The sequence below is a fragment of the Felis catus genome, chromosome E3, assembly GCF_018350175.1.
Source record: "Felis catus isolate Fca126 chromosome E3, F.catus_Fca126_mat1.0, whole genome shotgun sequence".
Lineage (NCBI taxonomy): Eukaryota > Metazoa > Chordata > Mammalia > Carnivora > Felidae > Felis > Felis catus.
Window position 1 is genome coordinate 23,049,568 of NC_058383.1, and position 27,608 is coordinate 23,077,175.

The 27,608-nt window shown below is 42.3% G+C and overlaps 1 protein-coding gene across 5 annotated transcripts in view; it reads left to right on the plus strand.

Moving 5' to 3' along the window:
* Positions 1-27,608, plus strand: part of USP31 (ubiquitin specific peptidase 31) — a 70,056-nt gene that overhangs the window by 26,494 nt on the left and 15,954 nt on the right. For 4 of the 5 annotated variants that reach the window (XM_019820798.3, XM_023247021.2, XM_023247022.2 and 1 more), the window contains 13 exons: positions 404-541; positions 1,773-1,861; positions 1,953-2,045; positions 2,609-2,744; positions 3,885-3,992; positions 4,999-5,143; positions 11,272-11,452; positions 14,770-14,881; positions 15,497-15,591; positions 17,285-17,362; positions 17,944-18,073; positions 23,126-23,245; positions 25,508-25,733. In XM_019820798.3, the coding sequence (XP_019676357.3) occupies positions 404-541; positions 1,773-1,861; positions 1,953-2,045; positions 2,609-2,744; positions 3,885-3,992; positions 4,999-5,143; positions 11,272-11,452; positions 14,770-14,881; positions 15,497-15,591; positions 17,285-17,362; positions 17,944-18,073; positions 23,126-23,245; positions 25,508-25,733 (1,651 nt within the window). The remainder of the gene's footprint in view (positions 1-403; positions 542-1,772; positions 1,862-1,952; positions 2,046-2,608; positions 2,745-3,884; positions 3,993-4,998; positions 5,144-11,271; positions 11,453-14,769; positions 14,882-15,496; positions 15,592-17,284; positions 17,363-17,943; positions 18,074-23,125; positions 23,246-25,507; positions 25,734-27,608) is intronic. The other variant, XM_023247020.2, reaches the window with a different exon arrangement.

The window sequence follows — 27,608 nt, forward strand, 5'->3', positions numbered from 1 at the left end:
TTTATATTTTGTAGATGTGTTTATTTTATCCTTTGGTTTATGATTCAATGCTCTGTTACTTATTTAACCAGTTCTTGTTTTAAAAGTTCAAGTTATTATCAATTTTTTGCTATTATAAAGCCTGACAAATAAATATTTTCTTAGAAGTCTTGGCATGCTGTTTTCATGGTTTCCTTTAGATCTATTTCTCAAAGTAGGATTGTTGGGTAGGTGCATTTAAGTTTTCTGTACATGTTTCTAGGGGTGGGGTTTTTACATTAAGCATCTGTTTTTATATTGCTGTCTTTCTAGGAAGTACTCTGTAACACCCTTGAGATCTTGCATCCTTCTTTGGGATTATAAATAGTTCATCTTTAAAGCCATGAATTCACGACTATTCATGCTGATTTATTTACCTGTGTAGAGTATTGTGTCAAAGAACGCACTGCAGTATCGGGGAAATTCCCAGCATGATGCCCAGGAGTTTCTGCTGTGGCTTTTGGACCGAGTTCATGAGGACCTCAATCATGCTGTGAAGCAGAGCGGCCAGCCTCCTCTGAAGGTGAGGGTGCGCACCCTGCTGGGGCAGCCAGGGAGCAGTGAGCAGGGTAACCTCCACTGAGGAGTTGTTGCAGTTTGCATTTAGTTAATGTAGTGAAATAGACTAAGCTCCCGGTGAGTATAAAATTCAGGGATACTTAGAGGATTTTCCCCACATTTATTGCTGTGCTGGCAACATAAGATACGAGAGATGCCGTCTCTAAGGAACTTAGAGTCTAATGAGAGGGGACATAATTGCATGTATGACTAGCTTTAGACTACAGCCAAGTGATTCCAGTTCACTAAGCTGTTTTTAAAGCAGAAATTTGCTTTCTTTTCCAATGACACACATACCCTTATAGATCACTGAGATGAATACATAGGTGAAAAGGAAATGGATGGATGTCTTTGCTGTTTCGGTTGGGTTTGGGTGTAGAAACTGAACCTCTAGAATTACATTCTTATTAAGACACAGTGATACATTCTCAATTTTTATGATGCAGCCTTAATATGATGGAAAACTGATTTATATACTAGAAATAATTAAGACCAAAGAGTTGCTTTTCTCTTGCCACCTTTAAAGTTTTTGTTAATTCTGCTCTGTGCCTCAAAATTTCAGTCTGTGGTTCTGGTAAGGCGTCAAGATATTCTGATTCGGGGTCCTTCTGTGCCTGCACACTCTGTACTAACATATGACCATGTGCTTGTGGCTGGCTCTCCCACCAGATTGAGACATACTCAAGGTCAGGCACTGTGTCTTATTTATCTTTGTGTCCTAATGGCCTTGCAGGGCTCTCTGCACGTGGCACCAGGTGTTCAGTGACTCTTTGTCAGGTGGATGGACGTGAAAAGGCTAACTAAGTATATGCAGTAGAGGGACTGGGCACCAAAGCGAGTGGTGCGGTCGGCAGGGGCTGTAGCTTGAGGGCACAGTGGTTGGGGTTATTTCCTGCAAGAGGCTGCAGGGAGACCTTGAGAGTTGGAGATTGAAGCACCCTGCAAAAGGACTGCCCAGCTGCTGGGTGGGGCGGAGAGACCGGCACAGGCACGGTGTGTGGGAGAGCCCGTGGGGAGAGGAGTCCTTGTGACCCCCGTCCTGGCAGCTGCGTTCCAGTGCCTTTAGCACATGCTTTTCACTGGCACCTCTGCACAGCTTGTAAAGGAAGTGAAGGCCATTTGTGACTATTTCAGGTTCACCTTCAATCAAGAGTTGGTACTTCTAATCTGTGAAATTGTACTTTCCCTTTTTTTAGCCACCATCAGGGACTGATATGATGCCCGAGGGACCATCTTTTCCTGTCTGTAGCACTTTTGTACAAGAACTTTTTCAAGCCCAGTACAGGTATGAGCATATCAAATTGTCTCTTATATGGTCTGCTCAACATAGCTGTAGATGCTCTTACTGTGTGTGTCTTTCATTTTTGTTTTTGAAGATCTTCTTTGACATGTCCTCATTGTCAGAAGCAGAGCAACACTTTTGACCCTTTCCTCTGCATTTCTTTGCCAATTCCTCTACCCCACACAAGGTAAGAAGAAGAGATTTAATAAAATTAAGACTGTTCATTCCTGTCCAGCTCCTGTTAGGTGTTCTTACTTATTTAGAAAAAAAACGGGATTAGTGATAAATTGAATACAGGCATTGTTAAAACCCTACAGAAATTTATAAATCTCTGTCTGAGTTTACAGGGTGAACAGGTACATGGGGCCAACAAGTCGTTTCAGTCCCTGTGGTTGTAGTCTGTTCAGTTGCTCATCCGTTGATAGTGTAGGGGAGGAGGAGAGTTGTTGAGTGCCTTCTAGATTTTCTAGAGACTTTCTATTGCACTTTTAATTAGTTGCTTTATTTGAACAGTTTTTCATAATTTCTGGGAATTATGCAGTTGTGAAGAACATACAAAGCACAGGATCAAGTGTTGATATATTTTGTTCAACTGCCTTTTCCAAAGATGTGTTGATTATTGTTTTCTGGTCCTACTGAAGTCCAAATGAGATTTTTTCCTTTTCAGTTCTGTGTTTGTTTCTTCATTTTGCTTCTATATTTAAGTTGAAATAAGTGACTAATAAGAAGATCTGGCTTTGATCTGTACAGGCCTCTCTATGTTACCGTAGTGTATCAGGGGAAGTGTTCTCACTGCATGAGGATTGGTGTTGCCGTGCCTCTGTCTGGGACTGTCGCCAGGCTTCGGGAAGCAGTGTCTATGGAAACAAAGATCCCTACTGATCAGGTAATAAGTGTGCTAAGGCCGATTACACATAAGTCATAAAAGTGTTGCTTTCTGTTCTCCTGGAATTTTTTAACAATCCTCTGCCAAGCATGGTTAGATAGAAATGTAAAACCAGTTGTGTGTGTGTGTTGAGGGGAAAAAAAAATTAAGACCCAAAGGAGGAAAATGTACATCAAAACTTTTTGTGCTTCATTTAATCGTACATATATTTTTAGAAGGAAAGTTGTGACCTTACACCAGGACCTTCTTTTAGCTTTGTTTATAAAGTATAATTATACAGTCTCTCTTAAACCATTCTTAGGGAAGCTTCTGCAGGCAATAGGAAGAGCATTGCTGTGGTTGTTGAAGGTCAGAGAGGCTTAGAAAACTTGACTGGTGGTTCTTGAAAACCCCTTTCCATTGTGGTGGCAAGAGTGGATATCTTCTTGCTGGTATAGTACATATCGATGTTCAGTACGGTTCACTTTCTGCTTAAAGCTGGGCCAGTGTCTCGTCCTTTGTTTAGATGAGAGAAAGGAACATTGTGCTCCCTCTGCCTTCTTTTTTTGGGTAAATTTTTGAATATTTAAATTGACCCCAGATACTTTGGCCTGTTTGTGACTTGACATTTTTGCATACAGTTTTTACTCAATTCACTATTATGACTTTATTTGGAAAAACATTTCCTATTTTAGATTTACTAAGAAAGATGATTCTGTGGTAGAATAACTTCTCCCTAGATAGCTTCTGGAAGCTGCTGTGTAATCACTTGATTGCTAAAGGTATTTTGTACTTTGGCCTCTTGTGGCTTCATTTGGGAAGTTACCACAGTAAAACAAATACAACCAGCAGTGGGGCCCTAATGTAGTAAGTATCTCATATTTTCATAGGCCAAGTACTGGCATGTTGATAAAATGTTCATATTCTTGCTTACTGTGAAGTCCTTGTTGATTCTTTTTTTCCCCTTCAGAATGAGGGGAAAGACACAATGAGGGAGGGAGGCTTAGATGTGTTTCCAGGGTAAATCTGGTTGTATCTGTAAAGCCTCCAGTGGCATCTGGCTCTTTTTGTATGTGGTTTAAATGGGTGATGTAATTACAAGTTTGTTTTTGACCTTAGCTTGCTGGAGAAAGTAAATTATACTTGTATGTTCACCTGCAGAAAAACAATGTGGTCATTAAAATCATTAGAAGAAAAATGTGCCAGGGATATTTTTCTTGGACTGTTTGTGGAATATGCCACCAGCCTGTTTCACCTCACAGACTTGTGGTATGTTTGCATTAGTAGAGGGGATTTTAGGGGTCCATTTTCCACCCCCTCATTTGAAGGAGGCCCAGAGAAACCATGTGACTTGTTCAAGGTCATAGGGCTGGTTGGTGGCAGGCTGGGACTGGAACCTCTTCAGGCCCCTCCAGTGCTTTTTCGCTAGACGGTGCTACTGAGCATGTAATGAGCATCTAAATGTTTGCATTGTTTTTTTCCCCCCATCTTTTGCTTTTTTGTTTCATTGTGAAATAGTCAACCATTTCAGAAGCATAACTTAGAAGTATCTTGTCCTAATAAGTACCTTAGAACTAAGACTTACTAACTTTAATACTGTGTTGTATATTCACTCTTATTTTTTTCTATATATATATTACATTTATTATTTTATAAAAATGGAATTGCTTACACACATTACTCTTTATGTTGTTTCTTATTTACTCAGATCATTCTTTGTAATAGCTTTATAATTACAGTAGGACTATATATAATACATTTAACTAGCTCCTATTGTTGGACATTTGAGTTGATTTCTTTTTTTTTTTCTAATACACAATCCATGGTTATATGGCATTTCTTAACTTGAAATGAAAAAAGTTAACGAGGTAGGAGAAAGTCTCAGAATCAGATGTGGACTCGGTCTTCGCTACGAGACTTAACGGTCGGGTACTCTGGCAAGTTTCCCACCTGTCTTCAGTGTCTTTCCCTTGTGAAACAGGAGGATTAGTTTTTATAATTTCCTGGGTTTCTTCACAGAAACTTAGAGGAACTCTGGATTCAGTGCCATAGCGTTCTGAAATCAGAGTATATTGTTTGTTACACATTTACAGAAGATACTGTGCTTCTTAGATTTCCTTACTGAAGGCAGATAGTGTGGGCTCTGTGACATGTCTCAGAGCCCTCTCACATCACCACAAATCCTGACAGGCTGCAGAAGTTCATGGTAGAATTGGGAGATCAATTCGTATTGACTTTCCAGTTGTCCAACTGTTTACATTTTTCCCGTTTTTAGATTGTGTTAACGGAAATGTACTATGATGGGTTCCATCGTTCCTTTTGTGACACAGACGACCTGGAAACAGTCCATGAAAGCGACTGCATTTTTGCCTTTGAGACTCCAGAAATATTTAGGCCTGAAGGAATTCTCAGTCAAAGAGGTAAATGAGCATCTGTTTCCACAGGGGTTTGCAGGTTTCACAACTGTATACCCTTTTGAGATGTCTATTATGTGATGGCATAATTTTTTTTAACTGTGGTAAAAATACACATAATGCTTGTTTTTAGGATGGCATAAATTTTATGGTAACATGTTTCTCTGGAAGAAGGCAGTTCTCACTATTTCTTTTCTAACCTTTCCTCTCCACAATTGGAGGCTCAGAACTGACTAAATCCTCCCTGAAGTGATTCTTAAGTATCTTATGACAGCATTTGGGAAGGTGTATTATGCCATAGCTGCCATCTTTTTTTTGTTGTTTTTTTGGCATTTTGTTCCCGGCTCTGATGCTTTCTAAATTCTAACTCTTTGCTGTAAAATGTTTTCTTGATACCTTGCGCTTAAGAAATTTGCATCCATAGGCAGCAAGAGAGTACAGCTTTGACAGTGCCTCCTTTTCCTGTGGTTTCGTCTGTGATTTGGAACTCAGTGTGTCTCTCTCTAGTGCTTCCAGGATTTGGGGGCTATTTTGAAAGTTGCTAGGCAACTCAAACTTTGTTCCTGGTCTTTTTCATGGTTCTGGGGCTTCTGTCCTTTTTCTCGACTCCAGTGGTTATTAAAGCATGAGAGGCACCTGGGAACTGGTGAGAACTATAGATTCCTAGACCCTACCCCGGACCTACTGAATGAGCAGCTCTGGGGGTGGGGCCCAGCAAACTTGTTTTTCACAGGCAATTCTGATGCACACCACGGTTTGAGAACCCATCGCTCCATCCAGTCTCATCAGTATCTCTTCTACTGCCATGATTTTTAGAACTGAACCCCCCTGCTCGCCCTCTCTTTCCTTCTGGTTCCATTCCCTGACTTCTGCCTGTCCACTGGAATCTCTGCTTAGAAGTCCTGTTGGTGTCTTAACACTCAGCATTTCTTAGACCCGATCCTCCTGCGTTTCTTCTGTGGAATCATGGCGCCACCACTTTCACCCAAGGTGGATCCAAGCACTTCTTCAAATTTTGACCTCTCTCTCAAAATTCACATAGAACTAGGTAAACACTATGCAGTTTTCCTCCTCATTCTCTTGCCACTGATACAGCTCAGACCAGTGTCAACCGGGCTTTTTCTAGTAACTTCTCTAGTAATACCTTTATCCCTAGGCTTTCTTCTGTTCAATTATTTCTCCATGGTGCCACCAGACTGATTCCGACATACATTTCTGATCATGTTACATGCTTTTTATTGATTTGCTAGGATTTCCCCTTTGTCTAAGATTACATCTGAACACCTTGGAAGGATGCCTGGCCCCTCATGATGAGTCCTTGCCTCTCTTTCCAGCCTCTCTACTATATTCTGTCTCCTTCCCCATGTACCCTACCCAGGTCACTCTCTTTCTCAAACATGCCGTGTACTTTTATACTTTCCCACTGTTTGCTCTGTTGAGAATTCATTTCTCCAGCTCCTTTCTCAGCTCCTATTTTGTCTCCCCTACACACACCTCCCTGCAACCTACCCATCCTACCCAGTCCTGAGTGACCACTATTCTACTATCTGTCTCTGTAGATTTCCCTAGTCTAGACTTTCATGTGAATAGAATCATAATTTGTGGCCTTTTGTGACTTGTTTCTTTTACTTAGCATGTTTCAAGGTTCATCCATGTTGTAGCATTTATCGGTCCTTCCGTCCATTTCGTGGCTAAATATTATATGTATATAAAACATTAAAAAAAATTTTAATTCCATTATATGTATGTAAAACATTAAAAAAAAATTTTTTTATGTTTATCTTTGAGTAAGAGAGACAGCATGAGCAGGGGAGGGGCAGAGAGAGAGAGAGACAGACAGACAGACAGACAGACACAGAATCTGAAGCAGGCTCCAGGCTCTAAGCTGTCAGTACAGAGCCTGACGCGGGGTTCAAACTCACAGACCAAGAGATCATGACCTGAGCCGAAGTCAGATGCTCAACCGACTGAGCCACCCAGGTACCCACCCACTTAAAAAAAAAATTTTTTTTTGTATATAGAATATTTTGTTTTCCATCTGTTGATGGACATTTGGGTTGTTTCCACATTATGAAATAGTGCTGCTGTGACTGTTCACATACAAGTATTTGTTTGAATACCTGGTTATAGTTCTTTTGGGGGATGCACGCACATACATCCCCCTAAGAGTGGAAAACACTGGGTCGTGGTAATTCTATGCTTAACTTTCCGGGGAATTGTTGGACTGTTTTCTGCAACAGCTGAACCAATATATGAGGGTTACAATTTCTCCACATTCTTGGCAACATTTATTATTTTCCATCTTTTTGATTATAGCCATCCTAGTGGGTGTGAAGTGGTGTGTCGTGATACATGAAGTCGATCATCTTTTCATGTGCTTGTTGGCCATTTGTTTATCGTCTTGAGAGAAATGTCTATTCAAGTTCTTGCCCCATTTTTAAATTGTGCTGTTGTTGGTGTTGTTGTTGTATTGTAAGAGATACATGCTAGATTCTAGACCCTTGTCAGATATGTGACTTGCAAATATTTTCTCCCATTCTATAAATTGTCTTTTCACTCTCTTGATAGTGTCTTTTGATGAACAGAAGTTCTTAGTTTTGATGAGATCTAATTTTTTTCTTCTTTTATTGCTTATGCTTTGGGTGTCATCTCTAAGATTTCATCCTTAAATCCAGGACCATGAAGTTTACTCCTGTGTTTACTTCTAGGAGTTTTTATAGTTTTAGCTTTTACATTTAGGTCTTTGCTCCGTTTGAATTAATTTTGTGTATGGTTTGAGGTGGGAGTCCAGCTGCAATCTTTTGTAGGTAAACAGCACCAACATTTGTTGGAGAGACCATTCTTTTTTTCTTTTTTTAAGTAGGCTCCATGCCCCACGTGAAGCCAAATGTGGGGCTTGAATTCATGTGACCCTGAGATCAAGACCTGAGTTGAGATCAAGTCTCAACTTGATCTCAAGTTGAGATCAAGCTTTGTTCCAGCCAAAGCTTCTGCTAATCTCTGACACCAGCTTAACGGGCTGAGCCACCAGGTGCCTCAAGAGACCATTCTTTCCGCTTTGAATGATCTTGGTGCCATTCTTGAAAGTCCTTATTTTAGTTCTTTTCCTTCACACCTACTTCCATGGGTGCCTCTAGTCTCTGAACCTTTTGGTAATTCTGTATGTTGGGTTGATCAGCTTTCTCCACTGCCAGTTAGGATTCAGTTTTCTCTGGTATACCCACCCATGTTTACATTGTTAGTTTCTAGGTAGTCTGTTATTCAAGTTTTAATTTTTTTGACCTAGGAGCTTTATTTTCCAGGTGCTTTTTCATGTGTGTGCTTTTGTTTGTTCAATTTGTTTTCTACTTTTAATTGCATTACAGTAAAAAAATACTCAGTCATCACCTTTTCCTGAAACCCTTTCTTTACCTCCTCCACATCAGGCTGCTGACTTACTCCTCTTCCTTGTTCCAGTCAAAGCTTCTGCTAATCTCTGACACCAGCATGTTGCGTGGAAATAATCTTTTTTTCTCCTCTGCCTGCACCATGCTGTGAAATTCTCTGCACTTGGGGCTATGCTTTGTTTTATCTTTCTGTACCCAGCAGTTTAGTATAGTTCCTAATGCAGAGCAAGAGCCCAGTTAATGTTCAACTGAAAATTTCCTCAAATCCCCTTTCACACCCCAGTTGTTAATGGTTAATACTAAATTTTGTTTTTAAGTGAATTTGATGAGGTCCGAGGTGATTGTGTTCTAACCAGAGAGTGGCTCTGTTGGAACACTGTACTTTACTAAGTATGTGTTAGCCTTTGCTCTAATCTTTATAAATAAGTTATTTGAGGCCTATGAGGCTACTTGCTGCCTTCCCCGTTTTACAAATGAGGGAAGACTTGGGGAGTTGAATAACTGCCCCAGTCATGCAGCTGGTAGTAACTGGGCCTGCTCTTTGAACACAGAGCTTGATTTCTGTGCAGTTGAGTGGTACCCCCTCATCTCATTAGGGACCCTTATCACTTGAGAACAGGTCTCCCCAGCCTTCTTTCTGCCAAGGAGCTGGGCAGTGAGGCCATTTATTGTCTCAAATTCAGACTTCTCTTATTTTTATTTTGTCATACCAAAGTTTGAAATGGCTATGGAGTGAAACCTGTTTTTCCTCTTGTGATTTCTTTTTGGTATTAAAGGTTAAAAGGTTTTCTTCCCTTTAATAGCTTAATGAAGATTCCATTTTTCCTTATTTCTAGCTTCTGTATACTTTTTTTTTTTTTTAACTCTAATTCATCTGGAATTTATTTTGGTATTAACCATATACTTGTTATTTTAAATTGCTGTAATGCTGATGTCCCTTAATAGGTTTGGCAAGTCTTGTATTGCTGGATGTTTAGGTTATTGCCAGAATTCTGCTATGAATTCTTTTTTATAAGCCACTTTTTATTCTCCTTTTGCTGTTGTTCTCATTTATGCGTGTGGTGATGGTGGTGAAGGGCTTTCTTCTATTTGCAAGTTGGGGTATAATTTCCTTAGGCTATACTTCCAAAAGATTAAAGAAGTGAACAATTATTTTAATTTAATTTTATTATTATTTTTGTTTAGGTGTAATTGACATATAACATGTTAGTTTCAGGGGTACAGCATAATGATTCGGTGTTTGTATATACTGCAAAATAATCATCACAGGAAATCTAGTTAACATCCATCACCATAGAGTTACAAAATTGTTTTTATTATGATGAGGGCTTTTAAGGTCTACTCTCAGCAACTTTGAAATATACAATACAGTATTATTAACTATACTCACCATAATGTACATTACATCCCATTACTTATTTATTTTATAACTTGAGGTTTGTACCTTTTGACCCTTTTCACCGATGTTGCCTGACCACTCCCACTCTCCTCTACGACCACCAGTCTCTTCTGTGTATCTCTGCCTTCGTTTTGTGGTTGTTGTCTTAAATTCCACGTACAAGTGAGATCATGCAGTATTTGTCTTTCTCTGACTTCTTTCACTTAGCATAATGCCTTCAAGGTCCATCCATGTTGCTGCAAATGGCAAGATGTCCTTCTTTTTTTTTTTCTTGTTTATTTATTTTGAGAGAGAGTGTACGTGCACGAGTTGGGGAAGGGGGCAGAGAGAGAGGGACAGAGAATCCCAAGCAGGCTCTGTGCTATCAGTACAGAGCCCAACATGGGGCTTGATGCCACAAACTGGGATCATGACCTGAGCTAAAAAGAGTTGGAACCTTGACTGACTGAGCTACCCCAAGGTTTTATTCTTTTTAATGGTTGAGTAGTATTCCATTGAAATGAATGGTTGTTTGATCAAGCACTTTCGAATTTCTACTAAGTGCAGGGCGTTGTACTAGGTACTAAATTGCTGAGTAGCTAAGATTGACAGATAGCTCTGCTTTCAGGCATTTCTAAAGACCTGATTCTTAGCAACCTGTATTGTGCCTATCGATCATATATTTTTGTTCACTTAAATGTAGGTCCATCCAGGGTGGTTGATTGCATTAAAGTTGACATGTCCTATAATGGCTGTGAGTCTAGTTAAGTGCGGTTTATACTTTGTTTTTTATAAGTCTGTCTTGTTAATCAGGGAGAAGAAACTGCTATTAAAATATTGAAGATCATTCCACGTTTACTAGTCTTAATTTTTTATTTTTTAAAAATTTATTTGGTTCCTGGTTGCATGGTCTCCCCTTAAATTTGCCTTGGTGGATCATCTCTGCAAACTTGCTCTCAAAATCTCATGATTGTGAGATTGAGCCCCGCCCATATCAGGCTCTATGATGACAGTGCGGAGCCTGCTTGGGATTCTGTCTCTGCCTGTTTCCTGTGCTTGTGCGCATGCATGCATGCTCTCCCTCAAAATAAATAAATAATAAAAAATACAACTGTATCCAGTATTCACTGAAGTGAAGAATTTTAAATTTCACTTTTTAAGATATATAAAGCTAGTTTAAAGGAAATGATAGATGCTTAAGAAATTATTTTAATGGCTGGTTATCTCATAATCATTTGTTCTTTTTTCGTTTGTAGTTTAAATTACATAATGACAGCTTCTTAATTTCTCTGCTGGGTAAATTTCTTTGTAATGAATGAATGAAAGAATTTTGAAAAGATAGAATAAGTTGTTTTTAATTTTTTTTCCAGGAATCCACTTAAACAACAATCTAAACCACTTGAAATTTGGCTTGGATCATCATCGACTGTCTTCTTGTACACAGGCAGCAACAAAGCAAGGGAAAACAGATTTGCCCCTGACAAGACCAGGAGGCGACAAGATTGTTCTTTTAGTGTGTAACCGAGCTTGCACTGGGCAGCAAGGGAAAAGGTAAAAACTGACCTACCAGTAAGTGCTGAAACTTTAAAAGTCTAATGTTTTCAAACAATTTAAAACGCTTTAAAAAGTAGGGTTGACAGGCTCCAAGGTAGCTCAGTTGGTCAAGCATCCCAGTCTTGATTTCAGCTCAGGTCATGATCTCACGGTTTCTGGGTTTGAGCCCCACATCGAACCCTGCACTGATAGCACAGAGCGTACTTGGGATTCTCTTCCTCCGTCCCTCTCTCTGCCCCTCCCCCACTCACACTTGCTCTCTCTCACAATAAACAATTTAAAAAAAACAAACAAAATAAAACTATGAGGGGCACCTGGGTGGCTCAGTTGGTTAAGCATACAACTTTGGCTCAGGTCATGATCTCACAGTTTGTGAGCCCTGCTGCACGACAGCATGAAGCTTACTTGGGATTCCCTCTCTCTGTCCCTCTCCTGCTTGCACATGCTCGCTCTCTCTCTCTCTCTCTCTCTCTCTCTCTCAAAAATAAACATTTAAAAAATTTAAAAAAATAAAAAATCTTTAATTTTTGAATCTGATATTTATAAAGAATGTAAGTTGACCTGATTTGAGGGTTTGGGGAGGGGGGGAGAATCTAAAATAAGGATGGTAGAGTCTGAATTAGAAAGGCTCTTCGAGCTCATCTAATTGTTAATGTCTCATTTCATGTGTTTATTTTCGGCTCAGGCGCCTCGTGGATCCTATAGACCTATATCCAGCTACTTTCTTAACAGCTTTTTTTTTTTTTTTTTTAATTCTTTAATTCTTAGCATATCAACTTGGATGGTACATGTACCTCAGTGTTAGGTTCCAAACTGTACGGATTCTCTTACTCTGTAAATCTGGTCCTCCAGCATTTCCTGTCTCAGCGAATGGCACCACTATTCATTCAGCTGCTTAAGTCAGAAATTTGGGAGTCACAAATCTCTCTCAAATCTGTTCCTGCTAAGAATTTATGGGAGGTTTAGACTATCTTTTTTTTTTTTTACTTTATTTTTTATTTTTTAAAATTTACATCCAAATTAGTATATAGTGAAGCATTGATTTCAGTAGATTCCTTAATGCCCCTTACCCATTTAGCCCATCCTCCCTCCCACAACCCCTCCAGCAACCCTCAGTTTGTTCTCCATATTTATGAGTCTCTTTTGTCCCCCTCCCTATTTTTATATTATTTTTGTTTCCCTTCCCTTATGTTTATCTGTTTTGTCTCTTAAAGTCCTTATATGACTATCTTTTAAAGCAGCTTTGTCACAGTGGTAATGTAACCTGAGTAACAACAAGATATGGATAAGTTTCAGGGACAAAGGACTTTGTTTCTGCTGTTTGTTAGGGTAGCATTACATTAGCCTTTTAAAATGTTGCTTTGCAGTAATTTCCTTATTTAATGATGGTTCAATAACATAAGTGTGAAATATGTTGATTTGTATATATATGATATTGGTTGACAAATGCTGTGGTGTTTACAGTGTGTCGGGCACTGTTCCGACCCTGGGGGTAGAGCAGTGAACGAGATAGACTGTGTTTTTGTGGAGTTTCTGTCCCAGTGAGGACAGACCGACTGCGAACAAGTAAACACACTTAACTTCAGACAGTCATCAGCACCTTGAAGATATGAAAGCAGGCTAGAGTGAGAGAGTGGCAAGACTCGCTGGAGAGGGGGACAGGGAGGTCCACCCCGGGATGCCGCACGGAGTGGAGTCCTCCGAGTGAGGAGACAGTGTGAGCCTCCGGGGAGAAGGATCCGTGATGAGGGAACATGAGTACAAAGACCCTGAGACCGAGAGGAGTGTGGCATGTTTACGGGGCAAAAAGAAAGGCAGCTCAGCCCGTTGATATAAAATAAAGAACTTGTGGAGTCCCTTTCGTAATACTATCCCCTTACAAGTGAGGACATGATCATGTGAAAACCAGGAGTGGCTGATTTACATGTGCTTGTAATTTATCTCCCATCATGGTGCTGGTTGTGGAGTACTGCTGTGTGTAGGCTGAGGTCATAGGAACAGCTTTCCTTTTTTGTTTGTTTATTTATTTTGAGAGAGACAGGGGAGGGGAGAAGAGAGAGAAGGGGAGAGAGAGAGAGAATTCCAAGCAGGCTCTGCACAGTGAGCCCTGAGTCTGGTGTGAGGCTCAAACCCACGAACAGTGAGATCATGACCTGAGCTGAAATCAAGAGATACTCAACCGGCTGAGCCATCCAGGTGCTCCAGGAGCAGCTTTCTTGATGTGAGTGCCTCTGCTTCACCCTGAGTCAAGGTTTATCTCTTTGTTCATTTGTTCATTAAACACTTATGGATTCTTAGGGGTTGGCTGTTTGGGTGACTATGATAAATAAATCACAGTTCCTGCCTTGGTTTACTGGTGGGAGTTAGGGAGATAGACCTTATCTTTCGCATGGTGTAGTGAGTGCAGTGGCCCAGATAGCACAGGGAGCCGATCAACAGGGTGCTTCCTGGGGAAGAATCCCTCCCCTGGGTCTTGATGTGGGGGACTAGGGAGTGGCTTAGGGAAGAGGTGGGAGGGTTGTTCAAGCTGAAGTAGTTGGCTGCACAGAGACCTGGCTGGGTGAGTAGCATACATGTAGGGCACAATGAGTAGGTATGAGTGGCCAGGTGTGAGTGAGAGTGAGGCTGGGCCAGTGGTCCTGCCCTGGCTGCGTGTTAGAACCATCTGGGGCTTCCTCAGCAAAGCTCAGTGCTTGAGCTACATACCAGAGTGATTACAGTGCAGTCTCAGGGGACTGCCGGGCATCATTGTTGTTTCAAGCTCCCTTGGTGATCTGAGTACTGCCAGAGCCTTACATGGTACATGTACATGGTACTGCCTCTGATCCTCTGACTCCTGAGAGCCCAGCATGGGCAGGGGCTACCTGGCTTCTCCCCTAGGCTGGGAGCTGACTTTCAGTGTCACTTGCTTGTCAGACTACCAGGGTACAGTCACCTGCCCGCTAGACCTTCCAGCCATCTATTCCTCCAGCACCTGACCCCTTTTTGTGGACCCATGCCGTTTGTCGGAGCGTGTCCACTCCCGCTCTCTTTCCTTACCATATTCATTGATCCTGGCCTCTTGTGACCTAATATCCCCTAGAAGCCATTTTGGCACATGAGGTATTAAATTTCATTTAGAAATCTAAGCTTCTTTTCTGACTTTTTTTATCCACTTCTGGGAGTAACTGTTACATTTCCTGTTTGTTTTATTTTGAGAACCGTCCTAAACCCGATTAGATAGTTGTTCCATTTTAAGAGATCATGAATAAAGAATTACAGTATTAAAAGAATTGCCATACTTTTAAGGCGATTGCAATATTTATGTGTGTTAGATTTGGACTGCCTTTTGTGCTGCACTTGGAGAAGACAATAGCATGGGACCTTCTGCAGAAGGAAATCTTGGAGAAGATGAAGTATTTCCTGAGGCCCACGGTTTGCATTCAGGTGGGTCGGCATCTGGATGCTCCAGCACAGCATGCGTGTGTACCCAACGATGAAACAGTCCCTGCAGAGAAGTTTGAGTTTTGGACCTCTGCACTCAGGGAAGACCAGACATGGCGCTGGGATGCCAAGGAGCTGTGTGCAAAGCTGTTTAGTAAAATCAGCTGTGTTCAGATTTTCAAGACTGAGGACTTAGCCCCTCATTTTCTGGCCACTGCAAGAATTTCCTTGAACTGCTGGGTATTTCTTTATAATATATATTTATCTAATAAAGATTAGCACGCGATCAGCTTGGAGAGATTTTGTAGAACAGCTATCTGTGTACTTTCAAAATTACGACTACTTATATTAAGGTATCCATGGGAGACTTACATGAAGTTAACGTTCAGCCTAAAGCAGCATGTTACTTGTCCCGCATAACATATTTGATATGTAAACTGCATTTAGGTAAGTCATATTTAAAGTGTGTAAGAGTGGCTCAACAGCCTAATAGACTATCAGAGAGAAGCATTTTGCCAAACCATTTGCTGTCTCTCTAATCTGTTTTGGAAATGCTACTGTGACGCACATGCCTTTGAAGAGAAATTCAGTCAAGTCCTCCTTTACTGTTTGATGCAGGTGTGTCCATTCAGTTTGCGTGTCGTCAGTGTTGTGGGGATAACATACTTGCTGCCCCAGGAGGAGAAACCCCTGTGCCACCCAACGGTAGAAAGGTAAAAATAAGTCAATAAATTGTCTTCTACAATTTTATTTATGCTCATGTATAATTTCTAGTGACGGCTGGTACAGTTTCCACCTACGTATGTAGGCTCTTTAGGCTCGTTTAGAAATTAAGTATACTTTTTACTTTTCATTCATATTTGAGTATGATATGTTTTATGATCTTTTTCGAAATCAGAAAAACCTGGAGTCCTCCTGTCAGGAAAACAAATTAATGTATGTCCCAGGACTACAGATATAATTACACTTTCATACTCAGCCAAGATGGAAGTTTTCCAAAGTAGAATTCTCATCATGCCGCTTTCCTCCTGGAAATTTTTTTTCTTAATGTTTATTTATTTTGAGAAAGAGAGAGAGAGAGACAGAGCACGAGTGGGGTAGGGGCAGAGAGAGAGGGAGACACAGAATCCAAAGCAGGCTCCAGGCTCTGAGCTGTCAGCACAGAGCCCCCGATGTGGGGCTCGAACCCCTGAACCGTGAGATCATGACCTGAGCTGAAGTTGGATGCTTAACCAACTGCGCCACCCGGGTGCCCCTCCTCCTGGAAATCTTAAATGGCAACCTGTGACCTAAAAGATGAAGCCCATCTTCCACAGTGTATGAAGCTCTACAGTTTGAACCCTGCTTACACCCCGTTTGTCAGGCTCTTCCCCTCATCTTAAATCTTCAGCAGTATCCCAGCATGAGGATTGTTGGAACACGTGGCACGACTCGTGTGTGCCTTTGCATGTGTGGTGTCCTCTGTGGATCATTCCATTCCCTTGAACCTTCACACTGTTCCTCCTCTCCCTCAGTAGACCTAGTCGCTTCCCTCTGCTACCTCCCTGCTTTTCTACATGCTTCCAACACCCTACTGCATTAATAAAAGAATACACATATGTGTGTGTGTGTGTATATATATATATATATATATATATATATGCAATATATATAGTTGCATAAATACAAAAACTCACATTATCTTTATTATGATTTTTCAGCAAATATTGTGGTGTTTGCACTTTAAGATTCCAAAAAAAGTATACAATGTGGTTGTGTTTGAAAGCAGTTTATGTTTGGTTTTAGAGACAAGAGTTAAGAGATTAGATACTGATCCAGAATACTGCGAAGCGTAACAAATATTAGATGGGTAATTAATATTGACTACTCTTGCTGAAAGAGTTTCTCAGGAGATGGTGACAAGAAAGGCCACCTGAGGGGAGTGCTTTATAAAAGACAGGGATGGAACTTGAGGGGTACCTTGCAGGAAGGGCACAGTTTGGATTGGCATGGGGCACAGTCCAAGGGCCCAGGCGTGGGTTATGGGGGAGAAGAGGTGTAGGAGCAAGACTTTGTTCCCAGAGGGACTACTATCTGGTCTCTATTTGGGTTGGTGAGAAATGAGACAAAAAGTTGGAAAGGTCATAAAGAACATCTGAGAGTGATTGTAGACAGCCTACATAATGTGAGACTAATTTCTTCTAGTCTCCTTCTGTACTGGACATTTTAATTTAAGGATTTTTCAGTCCAGTTGTAACCTAGTTATTCTAAATATGAAGTCATAATTGTCTTGCTAGAAACTCTGATGAGGAACAGTGTTGAACATTTTCAGCAATCACATTATGATATCAAATTTCAGATAGGATATAATCATAAGTGAAATAACTTACTAAGAGCATAATATGTGACTTCCTTCTCCATCCTCAGGGCATTAAAATCTTGTGGACCAGGTGGCACTGCTCATGTGAAGTTAGTGGTAGAATGGGACAAGGAAACAAAAGATTTGTGAGTATTGTTTTATTTAGTGTTTATAGAATCATCGTTTTAATTACCATTTTTAATAGCATCCCTTTGATCCCTCAGATTAGCTGAGACAAATCTCTCTTTTTAGCTAAGTATCCAAGTGGCTTGCTAAGCCTTTAATTAGTTATTTCTTTCCTACACATTTTGTTGTCTGGATCTCAAAAACCTCAGAACATTTGCTGCTGATGAGACTGAGCTATTTATTCATTACTGTTCAGGGCCAATGATTTTGATTTTGATTATAAGCCCATTAACTCTAGTAAATTATGCCAAATGCATGCCTGTAGATACAAAGGACAAGAATATATATTAATGGTTCATGACCAATCCCATGAAAACCAACTCCCAAGTTATTTTCAAGAAATAATTTTATAGATAACAGAGCTTTTCAAGACTATTTTGGAACATAGAAAAGTTGGATGACCAGTTGATAACCTGTTTGCTTTTGTTACACATTGGTTCTTTTTGGTTATGAATTTATAGTCACATCGTGAAGCTGCAGTTTGGGGGTCAGTTTTGCAAGACATTCTCTGATAAATGCTTCCCTCCCCCGCCAATTGCAGCTTGTTTGTAAATACTGAAGATGAGTATATTCCTGATGCAGAAAGTGTCCGTCTGCAGAGGGAGCGTCATCATCAGCCCCAGACTTGCACTTTATCCCAGTGTTTCCAGCTCTACACCAAAGAGGAGCGGGTAAGAGCCTGGCAGCACTTCTGGGGTGGTGAGGGTGCTAGGGAGGGCGATGTGGCAGGATGACACCGGAGAGCAAAGTATGCCCCAGAAAAGTCCCCAGGCGTTTTTCACTCACATAATGGGTGTCTTAGTGCTATTCCTTTTAGGACTTTACAAAAGTAGTTTAGATTACTAGAAAACCTTGATTGATTGAAATGCTCTAGAAGTGAACCTTTGTAGTTAATTTTTTTTCTTTTTTAACAGTAATATATGTATTATTTTTTTGTTTTGATTTAGAGATTTTAAACCTTGTTTTTAAATGTTTAATTTTGAGAGAGAGAGAGAGCGTGCACGTGCACACGTGCGCAAGTAGGGGAGGAGCAGAGAGAGAAGGAGACGCAGAATCTGAAGCAGGCCCCAGGCTCTGAGCTGTCAGCACAGAGCCTGATGTGGGGCTGGAACTCGTGAACTGCGAGATCATGACCTGAGCTGAAGTCTAACACTTAACTGACTGAGCCACCCAGGCACCCCTTGATTTAGGGATTTTAAGTCATTTCCCCTAGTAACAAAAATAGTTATTCTTAACTTTTTGGCACCAAAAACATATGTGCCAGGACCTACTTAAATTCAAACTTAAATTAATTAAAATGAAACAAAATTAAAAATTCTGTTCCTTAGCTACATTAGCCACACTTTGGAGTGCTCAGTGCAGATGTAGATCGAAAGTTCGGGGGGCACCTGGGTGGCTTAGTCGGTTAAGCGCCTGACTTTGGCTCAGGTCATGATCTCACGGTTTGTGAGTTTGAGCCCCACGTAGGGCTCTGTGCTGACAGCTCAGAGCCTGGGGCCTGCTTCGGATTCTGTGCTTCCTTCTCTCTCTGCCCCTCCCCCATTCTCTCTCTCTATCTCTCTCAAAAGTAAACTGTAAAAAAAAAAAAAAAAAAGAAAGTTAGATCAGAAGGCATGTTTTAGACCACTTAGTACAGTGCTTTGCAGATTATAGGGACTCAGCAAATATTTGAATAGAAGAGTGGGATACATGAATAAGTCTGTGGATGGGGCCAACGCCTGTGTGGTTTTTAAAACTCTCTAGGGCATTGCACCTTAAGCAGCCTTGATAGAGCACTTGGTGTTCAGCTAATCGTGAGCTGATGTTTAGTATACTTTTGACTGCTAATTGTTACTGTTTACTCTTATATTTAGTGAATCTTGCGATTTCCCCGGGTTGGAGGGGACTTTAAAACTCCTTTTTTCTTTTCTTTTCTTTTTTTTTTTTTTTTTTTTTTTTTTTTTTTTGAGAGAGAGACCATGAGCAGGGGAGAGGGCAGAGGGAGAGAGAGAATCTTAAGCAGACTACAGGCTCAGCACGGGGCTTGATCCCACGACCCTGGGATCATGACCTGAGCCAAAATCAAGAGCCAGACACTCAACCGATTGAGCCGGTCAGGCACCCCAAAACTCGTATTTTCTAATGGTTGAGTTCTTCTGCCTAATTTCAAATAGGTGATTATCCAGCTGCTATTTGAATACCTTAGTTACGAGGCATTTCTGTACTCAGGAGACACGCCATTTCCTCCCTGGATATCTCTGGTGGTCCCCGAGGCTTCTCTGAAATATGCCCCGGGTTACTGCAACCAACACATTCATTAAGGATATGTGATGACAAGTCCTGATTTTCTTCCACTTGTCTATCCTTTAAATATTTGAAAATACTTTTAATATTCTCACAGTCTTTTTTCCCCCAAGCTATTCATAGCCAACTCCTTTAATAATAGTTTTTCTTTTTTTTTTTTTAAGTTTATTTTTGAGAGAGAGAGAGGGAGAGAGAACCAGTGCGGGAGGGCCAGAGAGAGAGGGGGACAGAGGATCTGAATCGAGCTCTGTGCTGACCGCAGAGAGCCCACTGTGGAGCTTGAACTCAGGAACCTTGAGATGATGACCTGAACTGAAGTCAGGCACTTAACCGACTGAGCCACCCAGACATCCCTAATAATAGTTTTTCATAAGACCTATTTTTTTTTTCTTCCCAGTTTGGAGCCTAATTATACAATAGGCAGTTGGCTTTATTTATTTATTTATTTTTTATTTTTTATTTTTTCAACGTTTATTTATTTTTGGGACAGAGAGAGACAGAGCATGAACGGGGGAGGGGCAGAGAGAGAGGGAGACACAGAATCGGAAACAGGCTCCAGGCTCCAGACTCCAAGCCATCAGCCCAGAGCCCGACGCGGGGCTTGAACTCCCGGACCGCGAGATCGTGACCTGGCTGAAGTCGGACGCTTAACCGACTGCGCCACCCAGGCGCCCCTAGGCAGTTGGCTTTAAAAACAGGTTGATGGCAGACTCTGTGTGGTACCTCGTCCTATTTGGGCTTTTTTTTTTTTTTTTTTTTTTTTTTTTTTTTAATTTGGGAGATGTTTGAGAATGGCCCAAAGCTTAAAACTGAGTTGATCTACTAGATGACAACATTGGTATTCCACACAACATCTCATTGACCTAGAAGGTTAAGTTCAAGCTAGCAAGATACATTTTAGTAGGGATTCATTCATTCAGTAAATGTTTATTGAGTACATACTGTGCACTAGGTGGTACGCTTAGTACTGGGGATATAACAGGGACTAAGCCAGGCAGTGTTTCTGACCTCAGTCTGTTTGGTGGGGATAAATAAGTAAATAAAGCAAGCAAGTTGGCATGGTTGAAAAACAGGAATGAGGCCAGTGTGGCTGGGACACAGCAGGTAAGGGAGAGAGTTGAGAGAGTCTGTTCTGGTCATAAAATAATCCCAGTATCTATAAGCCATGCCTGGCACATAGACAGGGATTCAGTGAGTCCACACTAGAATGAATGCATAAATGAATGTTACTTGGGAAGTTCAGTCATCGGGTCCAGAAATACGACAGGGACACGGAAGAGGAGACAGTGAGATTCAGCAGCAGGCTGTGAGATGCTAACTTGGGGATTTAGATGTCTGCAAGCTCAGTATTGATCAGCAGTGTCACGTGCCAGCCACTGTCAGCTGCCTTAAGGATGCTTTAAAACAGTGCCCAGAATTCAGATGGTGATAGCACCGTTCTTTTCATTACCTTAAACGCTCACTCTTTAATAAGAGACTGACAAACCGGGGCACCAGAGAGAGTGGATAGGGGCTGGTGCATCTGGAAACCACGACATGCTGAATTTGACAGAGGAGGCCTTGAGTGGGGATCTAATAGTTATTTTTAGGCACTTCAAGGACCGGCTTGTGGATAAGGGATTGGACTTAATTTTATCTGAAAAGCAGAACCTAAAGATTGGAAATTACAGGGAGAGTGAATTTGTCTTAATATGAGGAAGAACTTTGTGACAGACAGTCTGAAAATGGAAGAGCTGCCTACTGAGATAGCTGCCCTTCATCTGCTGGTCAGAGTCAGCAAGACCAGCGGTGCTCAATGTGGTGCTCAATGTGGTCGGCAGGGCCAGGAGCTCTTTGTAGCAGTTTACAATGAGATAAGTACAGAAATCAGAGACGTTTTCGAAGCTGTCATAGCTCTTAGACATTGTCAGGTTGTTCTTATTGTATCTTATAAAAGTATCTGTATTGGAAATTGACAAAACAGACTACAGCCTGCTCCTTTACCACACACGCTGGGCTGGATGGCCACATACATAGACTATTAATAAGTCACACAGAGATGCAGACTGACCAGATGACAGTTGTGGGTCTCTGCCAGCGTTAAGTGTCTGAGTCACTTCCATCCACCCAAACTTCTGTTTTTCCCCATGTTTCCTACAAATGTGATTTGGTCTTCCTGCCACGGGGGAAAAAAAACAACAACCCAGTCTGCTTCCTTTTCCTGTTACCATGCCTGCCTTTCTCCTCTTCTTTTCTGCCTTATTCCCTATTAGTGGTTTCAGCTCTTTCCCTCTCTCCATCCCACTTGCACTTCTGACACTGCCCTCTGAAACTCTCGGTGGCCCCTGGTTTGCTCAGTTCTGTGGCCTTTGCTCCATCATCATCTGACCTCTCCGTGGGATCTTGCCATTCTCTCTCCTTGGTATGCATCAGAGGGAATGCTTCTGATTTGCCTATTTTTCTGACTATGCATCCTCAGGCTCTGGTGGTTTCTCAGCTTTAGTATTTCACTTAAAAAAAAGAGGCATTCCCCAAGATTCTGTTCTGTGCTTCTATCTGTTCCATCTCAGTAGGCATGGTCATTCCTTACCTCATCATGTTGATAGTCCCTGATCTGGTGCATCTTCTGAACTCCAGAGGAGACTTAAATCTCTCATCAGACATGCCTCATGGGCATACCTCTAACTGAATAAGTCCCCTTCCTGAAACCCTCACCTGCAGAGATGACATATGTGGACTTGAGGCCTCAGATTGACGTTCAGAAAGACCTTGTTGGTAGCAGGATGGGGGAGGATTGTTTGGAGTGGGTTAGTGCTTGGGAGAGAGAGATCAGATAGGAGACTCCGAAGTCCAGATGAGAGCGAGGGTAGGGACTCTGAATTAAGGCCATGTTAGTGGGAATGGAGTGCAGGAGACAGGTGTGAGATGTGGCAGGCAATTACTTTGGGTAGATGTGGAACGAGAGGAAGAGGGAAGGGTTTGAGGGTTTGGGATACCTGTCCGCCCTGCCGGTTCTGCTTTTGGTGGGTGGCAGTAGTGTTTGTTGAGGTATGACATGGAGGAGGAGGGGGAGGGAGGGGGAGGAAGGGGGAGGGAGGGAAGGAGGATGGGACAGGTGGAGGAGGAGGAGGACAGTATATTGATGGAAGCACAACAGGTTGAGTTTGAGAATCTGTGGAATTTGAGGTTCTTCTGTGATGTGGAACATCCTCTGTGTAATATTTACCTGTTCAGTCATGCATTTTTGAGAGATGATTTATTCAGCAAATCTTTGGGTGCCAGCTCTGGCCAGGTGCCGCTTTTGATGGTGTTTTCCATTGACTCTGCATCCTATGTATGTGGTTTCCCGAGAGATCCGAGTTGTACCGTGCCCTGACCAAGAAGTGGGGGCCGCGGCCTCCTATAAAAGCCTCGCCTGAGGTGGTGCGTAACGGAAGTCGTGTCATGCTCCTTGTTTTCAGCTTGCCCCGGATGACGCCTGGCGGTGCCCGCACTGTAAGCAGCTGCAGCAGGGGAGCATCACGTTAAGCCTCTGGACTCTGCCTGATGTGCTTATTATCCATCTGAAGAGATTTCGACAGGTAAGGATGTCCTCTGTCACAGTGAGAAAAGCTGTGACCAAGTTTCTCATGCCTCTGCTGTGGGCTGCATGGGGGTCCTTCGGTGTCCCTGTTGGATCCAGCGTCCCTGTCCACGTTGTTACAGATGCCTCTGCCCCAGTGTCTGGGGTCATGTTTGTTCTTACCCAAAGCAAAATTTGAGCATCCTGTGGCCTTTTCAATTCAAAACATTTTAGTTCATACTGCAGATGTTTTACTTTGTTCTTGAGGATTTGCTTTAGATTTGAAAATGTTGTGCTTTAAATTTTGGTAAGTGTACTTTAGGGTTAAAAAAACCCACGGAGCTCCTTTCTGGGGCAGGTAGAATTCTCTTTGTACCTAAAGTAATAGCAGGTGTTACCCTGCTCCCAGAAGCGGTCACATAGTTGGGAAGATGACTCGTAAATATATGCAGAGAAAATCTGATGTGAGTTGTATTGCTCCGAGTCAGTTTTTCCCAAAAGGCTGTGTGTTCCCTGAGGTTAGGGTTGTCCTGAGCAGGCCCCACTGTAAGAGAGGGAAATGAGAGGGAAATGTTCAAGGAGTCTCTCAGGCCTGGCTTTAAGGTGTGTATCTGAAAGATTAGGAGTAGGCCTCTCCCAAGTGAGGTGGGGGCCGTGCTGCACACACACGGTGGCAGAGGGAGCCATGTGTGCAGAGCCCTGAGCGGGGCAGCACGTGCAAGAGACTGACAGCACACCGGTTTGGCTGGAGCTCCAGAGGGTGGGGGAAGGGCAGGGGCTGGTTGTTCCTCGTGGGCAGAGTGGGATTCTGATAAAGGGTTTTAAGCAGAGAAGCAACATGGCCAAATCTGTGTTTTGAAGAGACTATTCTGGCTGCTGTGTGGAGGATGGGAGGCCACATGAATGAAGCTAGGGAGATCTGAAGGGAGCCGATGCAACCATGCAGGGGCGGGATGCTGGTGGCTTGTCCGGAGCAGAGGCTGTGGAGAAAAGACTGGAATAGATCAACAGATGTTTAGGATTTGCTGATGAAGTGGGAGTGTCTGGGGTGACAGGCACAGGATCCCTAGGTTTTTAATCATAGTAAAGAGTGTCCCGACTGTATGCAGATAGCTGCTGTATGCAGATAGCCGAGGTTCAGAGCCCGGCCTTCTTCCACACACAAGCTGACCGATTTCCTTTGCCTTCTGTTTCTTTAGAAGAAATGTCCTCACCCTTCCAGCACCCAGATTCAAAACTGCAGTGTTGTTTTCGACTTCTTTCTTGTCCCTCCCATGTAACCAGTCATCTCTTCAGCTTGGTTGTGCCTCTGCGTTGCCTCCTGTGTGTGTCCCCTTGTCCCCATTCTTGCTGTCAGCCTGCCCGTTCAGACTTGTGATGCTTTCTAGCTGGTTGCAGTCACGTTGTCTTCTACTTGATTTCTTCACTTAAGCTGCTCCTCCCTTTGTGTCCCGTGCTGTGCACTGCTTACACAGCTTTGATGATGTTCCCTCCTCCCTCAAAGCCTCAGTGCTTGACTGCACAGCAAGGTCCAAATTCTCTGGTCTGACTTTCCTGACCATCCAGGGCTCATCCTCCCTTTCTCTTATGAACGTTTTCCTTCTCTTAATAGATCCATGGCTCCATGGGGTGGGTGTTATCCATGCCCAATTAATTTCCTAGAGCTCCCACGGACACAAGAAACATTCAGAAAATAGCTAGTGAGCGGACAGTTGGATTTCAGAGGATTTGCCCGTGGCCTTAATGGAAGATACAGATTACCCGAGATTATCAACTAAATGAATTATTATCAACTAAATGAATATATTATTAAGTCAATGTTAACTGTTACTGTGCTTGTTGGAGGAGGTGGGGAGGAAAAGGGTACACTACTTATCTGGTGGCTATTCTGTGCCAGCACTAACTTTGTCTTTCATGTACAGTTTTACTCCATTACTTTTCATGCCTCTTTGACAGAGGTATCATGATGAAGTGCCCAATACTGTCAGTTTGTAAGTTAAAAACCTAAACTCATCTATCAGATAAGGAAATGGAGACTCCGAGAGGCTCATCACCCCTTATATGTAGGTCATTGCTTGTTCTGCTTTGAGTAGTATTAAAACTTGTTCCTCCAGATAGTTAAAACTGTTAGTGTGTTTCCTTATTTTGTACGTATCTTTGGAAACCATCAGATCGGTAATTCAAACCACTTGAGCTGTGAGGGTCCACATTTCACGCAGAATTGATCTACCATCTACTTGCATGAAAATATCATCAGAACTTGTTTTTCTTCTTGTAACAGGAAGGAGACAGGCGTATGAAACTTCAGAACATGGTCAAGTTCCCCTTGACTGGCCTGGACATGACACCTCATGTGGTTAAGAGAAGTCAGAGCAGCTGGAGTTTGCCATCCCATTGGTCTCCATGGAGACGGCCCTATGGACTCGGGAGGGACCCTGAGGACTACGTCTATGACCTGTATGCTGTGTGCAATCATCATGGCACCATGCAAGGGGGGCACTACACAGGTCTGCAGTGCGAGAGGCCGGGTGTCTGTGCTGACCGTTCCTTCAGACATGTTTTGCTTGTGACAGGGCTACTTTTGCTTTAGAACCTCACTTTCTCTTCTAGTACGCAGTCTGCCATCTTTAAGGGCAGTTTTCATCTGCTGGATCTCTGTCCAAGAGCAAATAAATGCAAATTCTTCCTTCTCTTCCTGAGTCGGACCATCCAGTAGCTGTGTGACCTGACTGGGGAGTGGTGTGTGCAGGTAGATCATGTTGTCTGGGTCACTTTGGTTACGTCACCCCCACCGCCATTTAGGGTTTCACTCCACTCCTTGAGGTTCTCGCTTCTCCCTTATTTGGAGTGATTAGATGAACCGGTTTTATAGTGTCTTTAAGGTGATTTGGAAGAATTTTTTCTTTTTGTTTTAAAGCTAAATTTATCTTTTTCATTTTTAAAAGGGACTGTTCGTTATATGAAATTTATCCACGAGAGAGAACAGTACCATCATCCATGGGCTCATCACTCAAAAATAACCATTGGTAACATTTTTAAAAAATGTGATAAATATACATATCAAAATTTACCATTTTCACCTTTTTTACGTGTATGGTTCAGTGGCGTTAAGTGCATTTATGTTGTAGTGCTGCCCTCAACACCATCCATCTCTAGAACGTTTTTCTTCTTCCCAAGTTGAAACTCTGTTAAACAGCAAGTCCCTGTTGCCTTTCCCACCCTCCCCCCCCACCCCTGGCCACTACTGTTCTGTCTCTATGAATCTGATTCTCTTGGAACCTTCTATAAGTGGAACCTTGCAAGTATTTGTCCTTTTGTGTCTGGCTTACTTCACGTAAAGTAATGTCTTTAAGATCCACCCATGTTACAGCACGTGTCAGAGTTTCCTTCATTTTTAAAGCTGAATAATACTATCCCATTGTATGTAGGTAACATTTCTTCCAGTGTTTTTCTGGACGTTTTGGCCATTATTTTACACTATTGTGGTTGTGCTGGTATGTTCTGTTTAGGTGAGCATTCATGGGGCACCTCCCGTGTAACTTGCACTGGGTTCACATCAGAGGCACATCAGAGATGAATAGGCCTCAAACTGTGTCTTCTAAGAGTGTAATCGAGCAGGGACATATAGGACCACTTGATATGTCAGATCAGTAGTGTGTAATAGGTTGTGTGGTGCACAGAAGTGTACACAGCGGGAAGAGCAGGGGGCCAGTGGAGAGGGTGGTTAGAGCAAACTGGAGGCACAGGAGAAGCTGATGGGATAGTGGCCTGCACTTCAGGACTGTACCTGCTGACAGGAAGACAATAAAAAAGTTCCAGAATCAGAAGCGTGGTGAGATGCGAGGGGTGTGTGTATGTCCCTGCATCCCAGTCTTCACACTTACCTGTTGTAACAGGAGTATTCAGTTGTCTATGCTTAATTTGTATACACACTACTTTTTAGGACCACAGGATATTCTGTTGGTGGAACTCTAATTTTATATAACTATTTCCTGTTGTTGAACATATCTACTGTTCCTGCTTTCTAACTTTGACCATAACACTGATGAACATCTTTTAGTTTACATTCTAGTTTTGTATTTCCTTGAGATGGAGTCTCAGAATTGGAATTATCCGTGATGAACATTGGGGAGGCATGCAGGCGTGGGGGCTCTTCCTTGGACATTCGTGTGTGTGGGGAGTCCATGGAGGGCACTGCTGTTAGTCTGGCCATCTGTGGGGGTGGGCGGCCAGGACTCGGAGTTTTGCTTCCCTCACACTCAACACTTCCTTTCTTCATGAACTCAGTGCCTCATGCTACAAGATTCTAGGGTACCAGTGCTTCATAAAGGTCGGGGGTGGGGGTAGAGGAAGTCTGGCTCTACCAGCTGGTTTTTCAACTG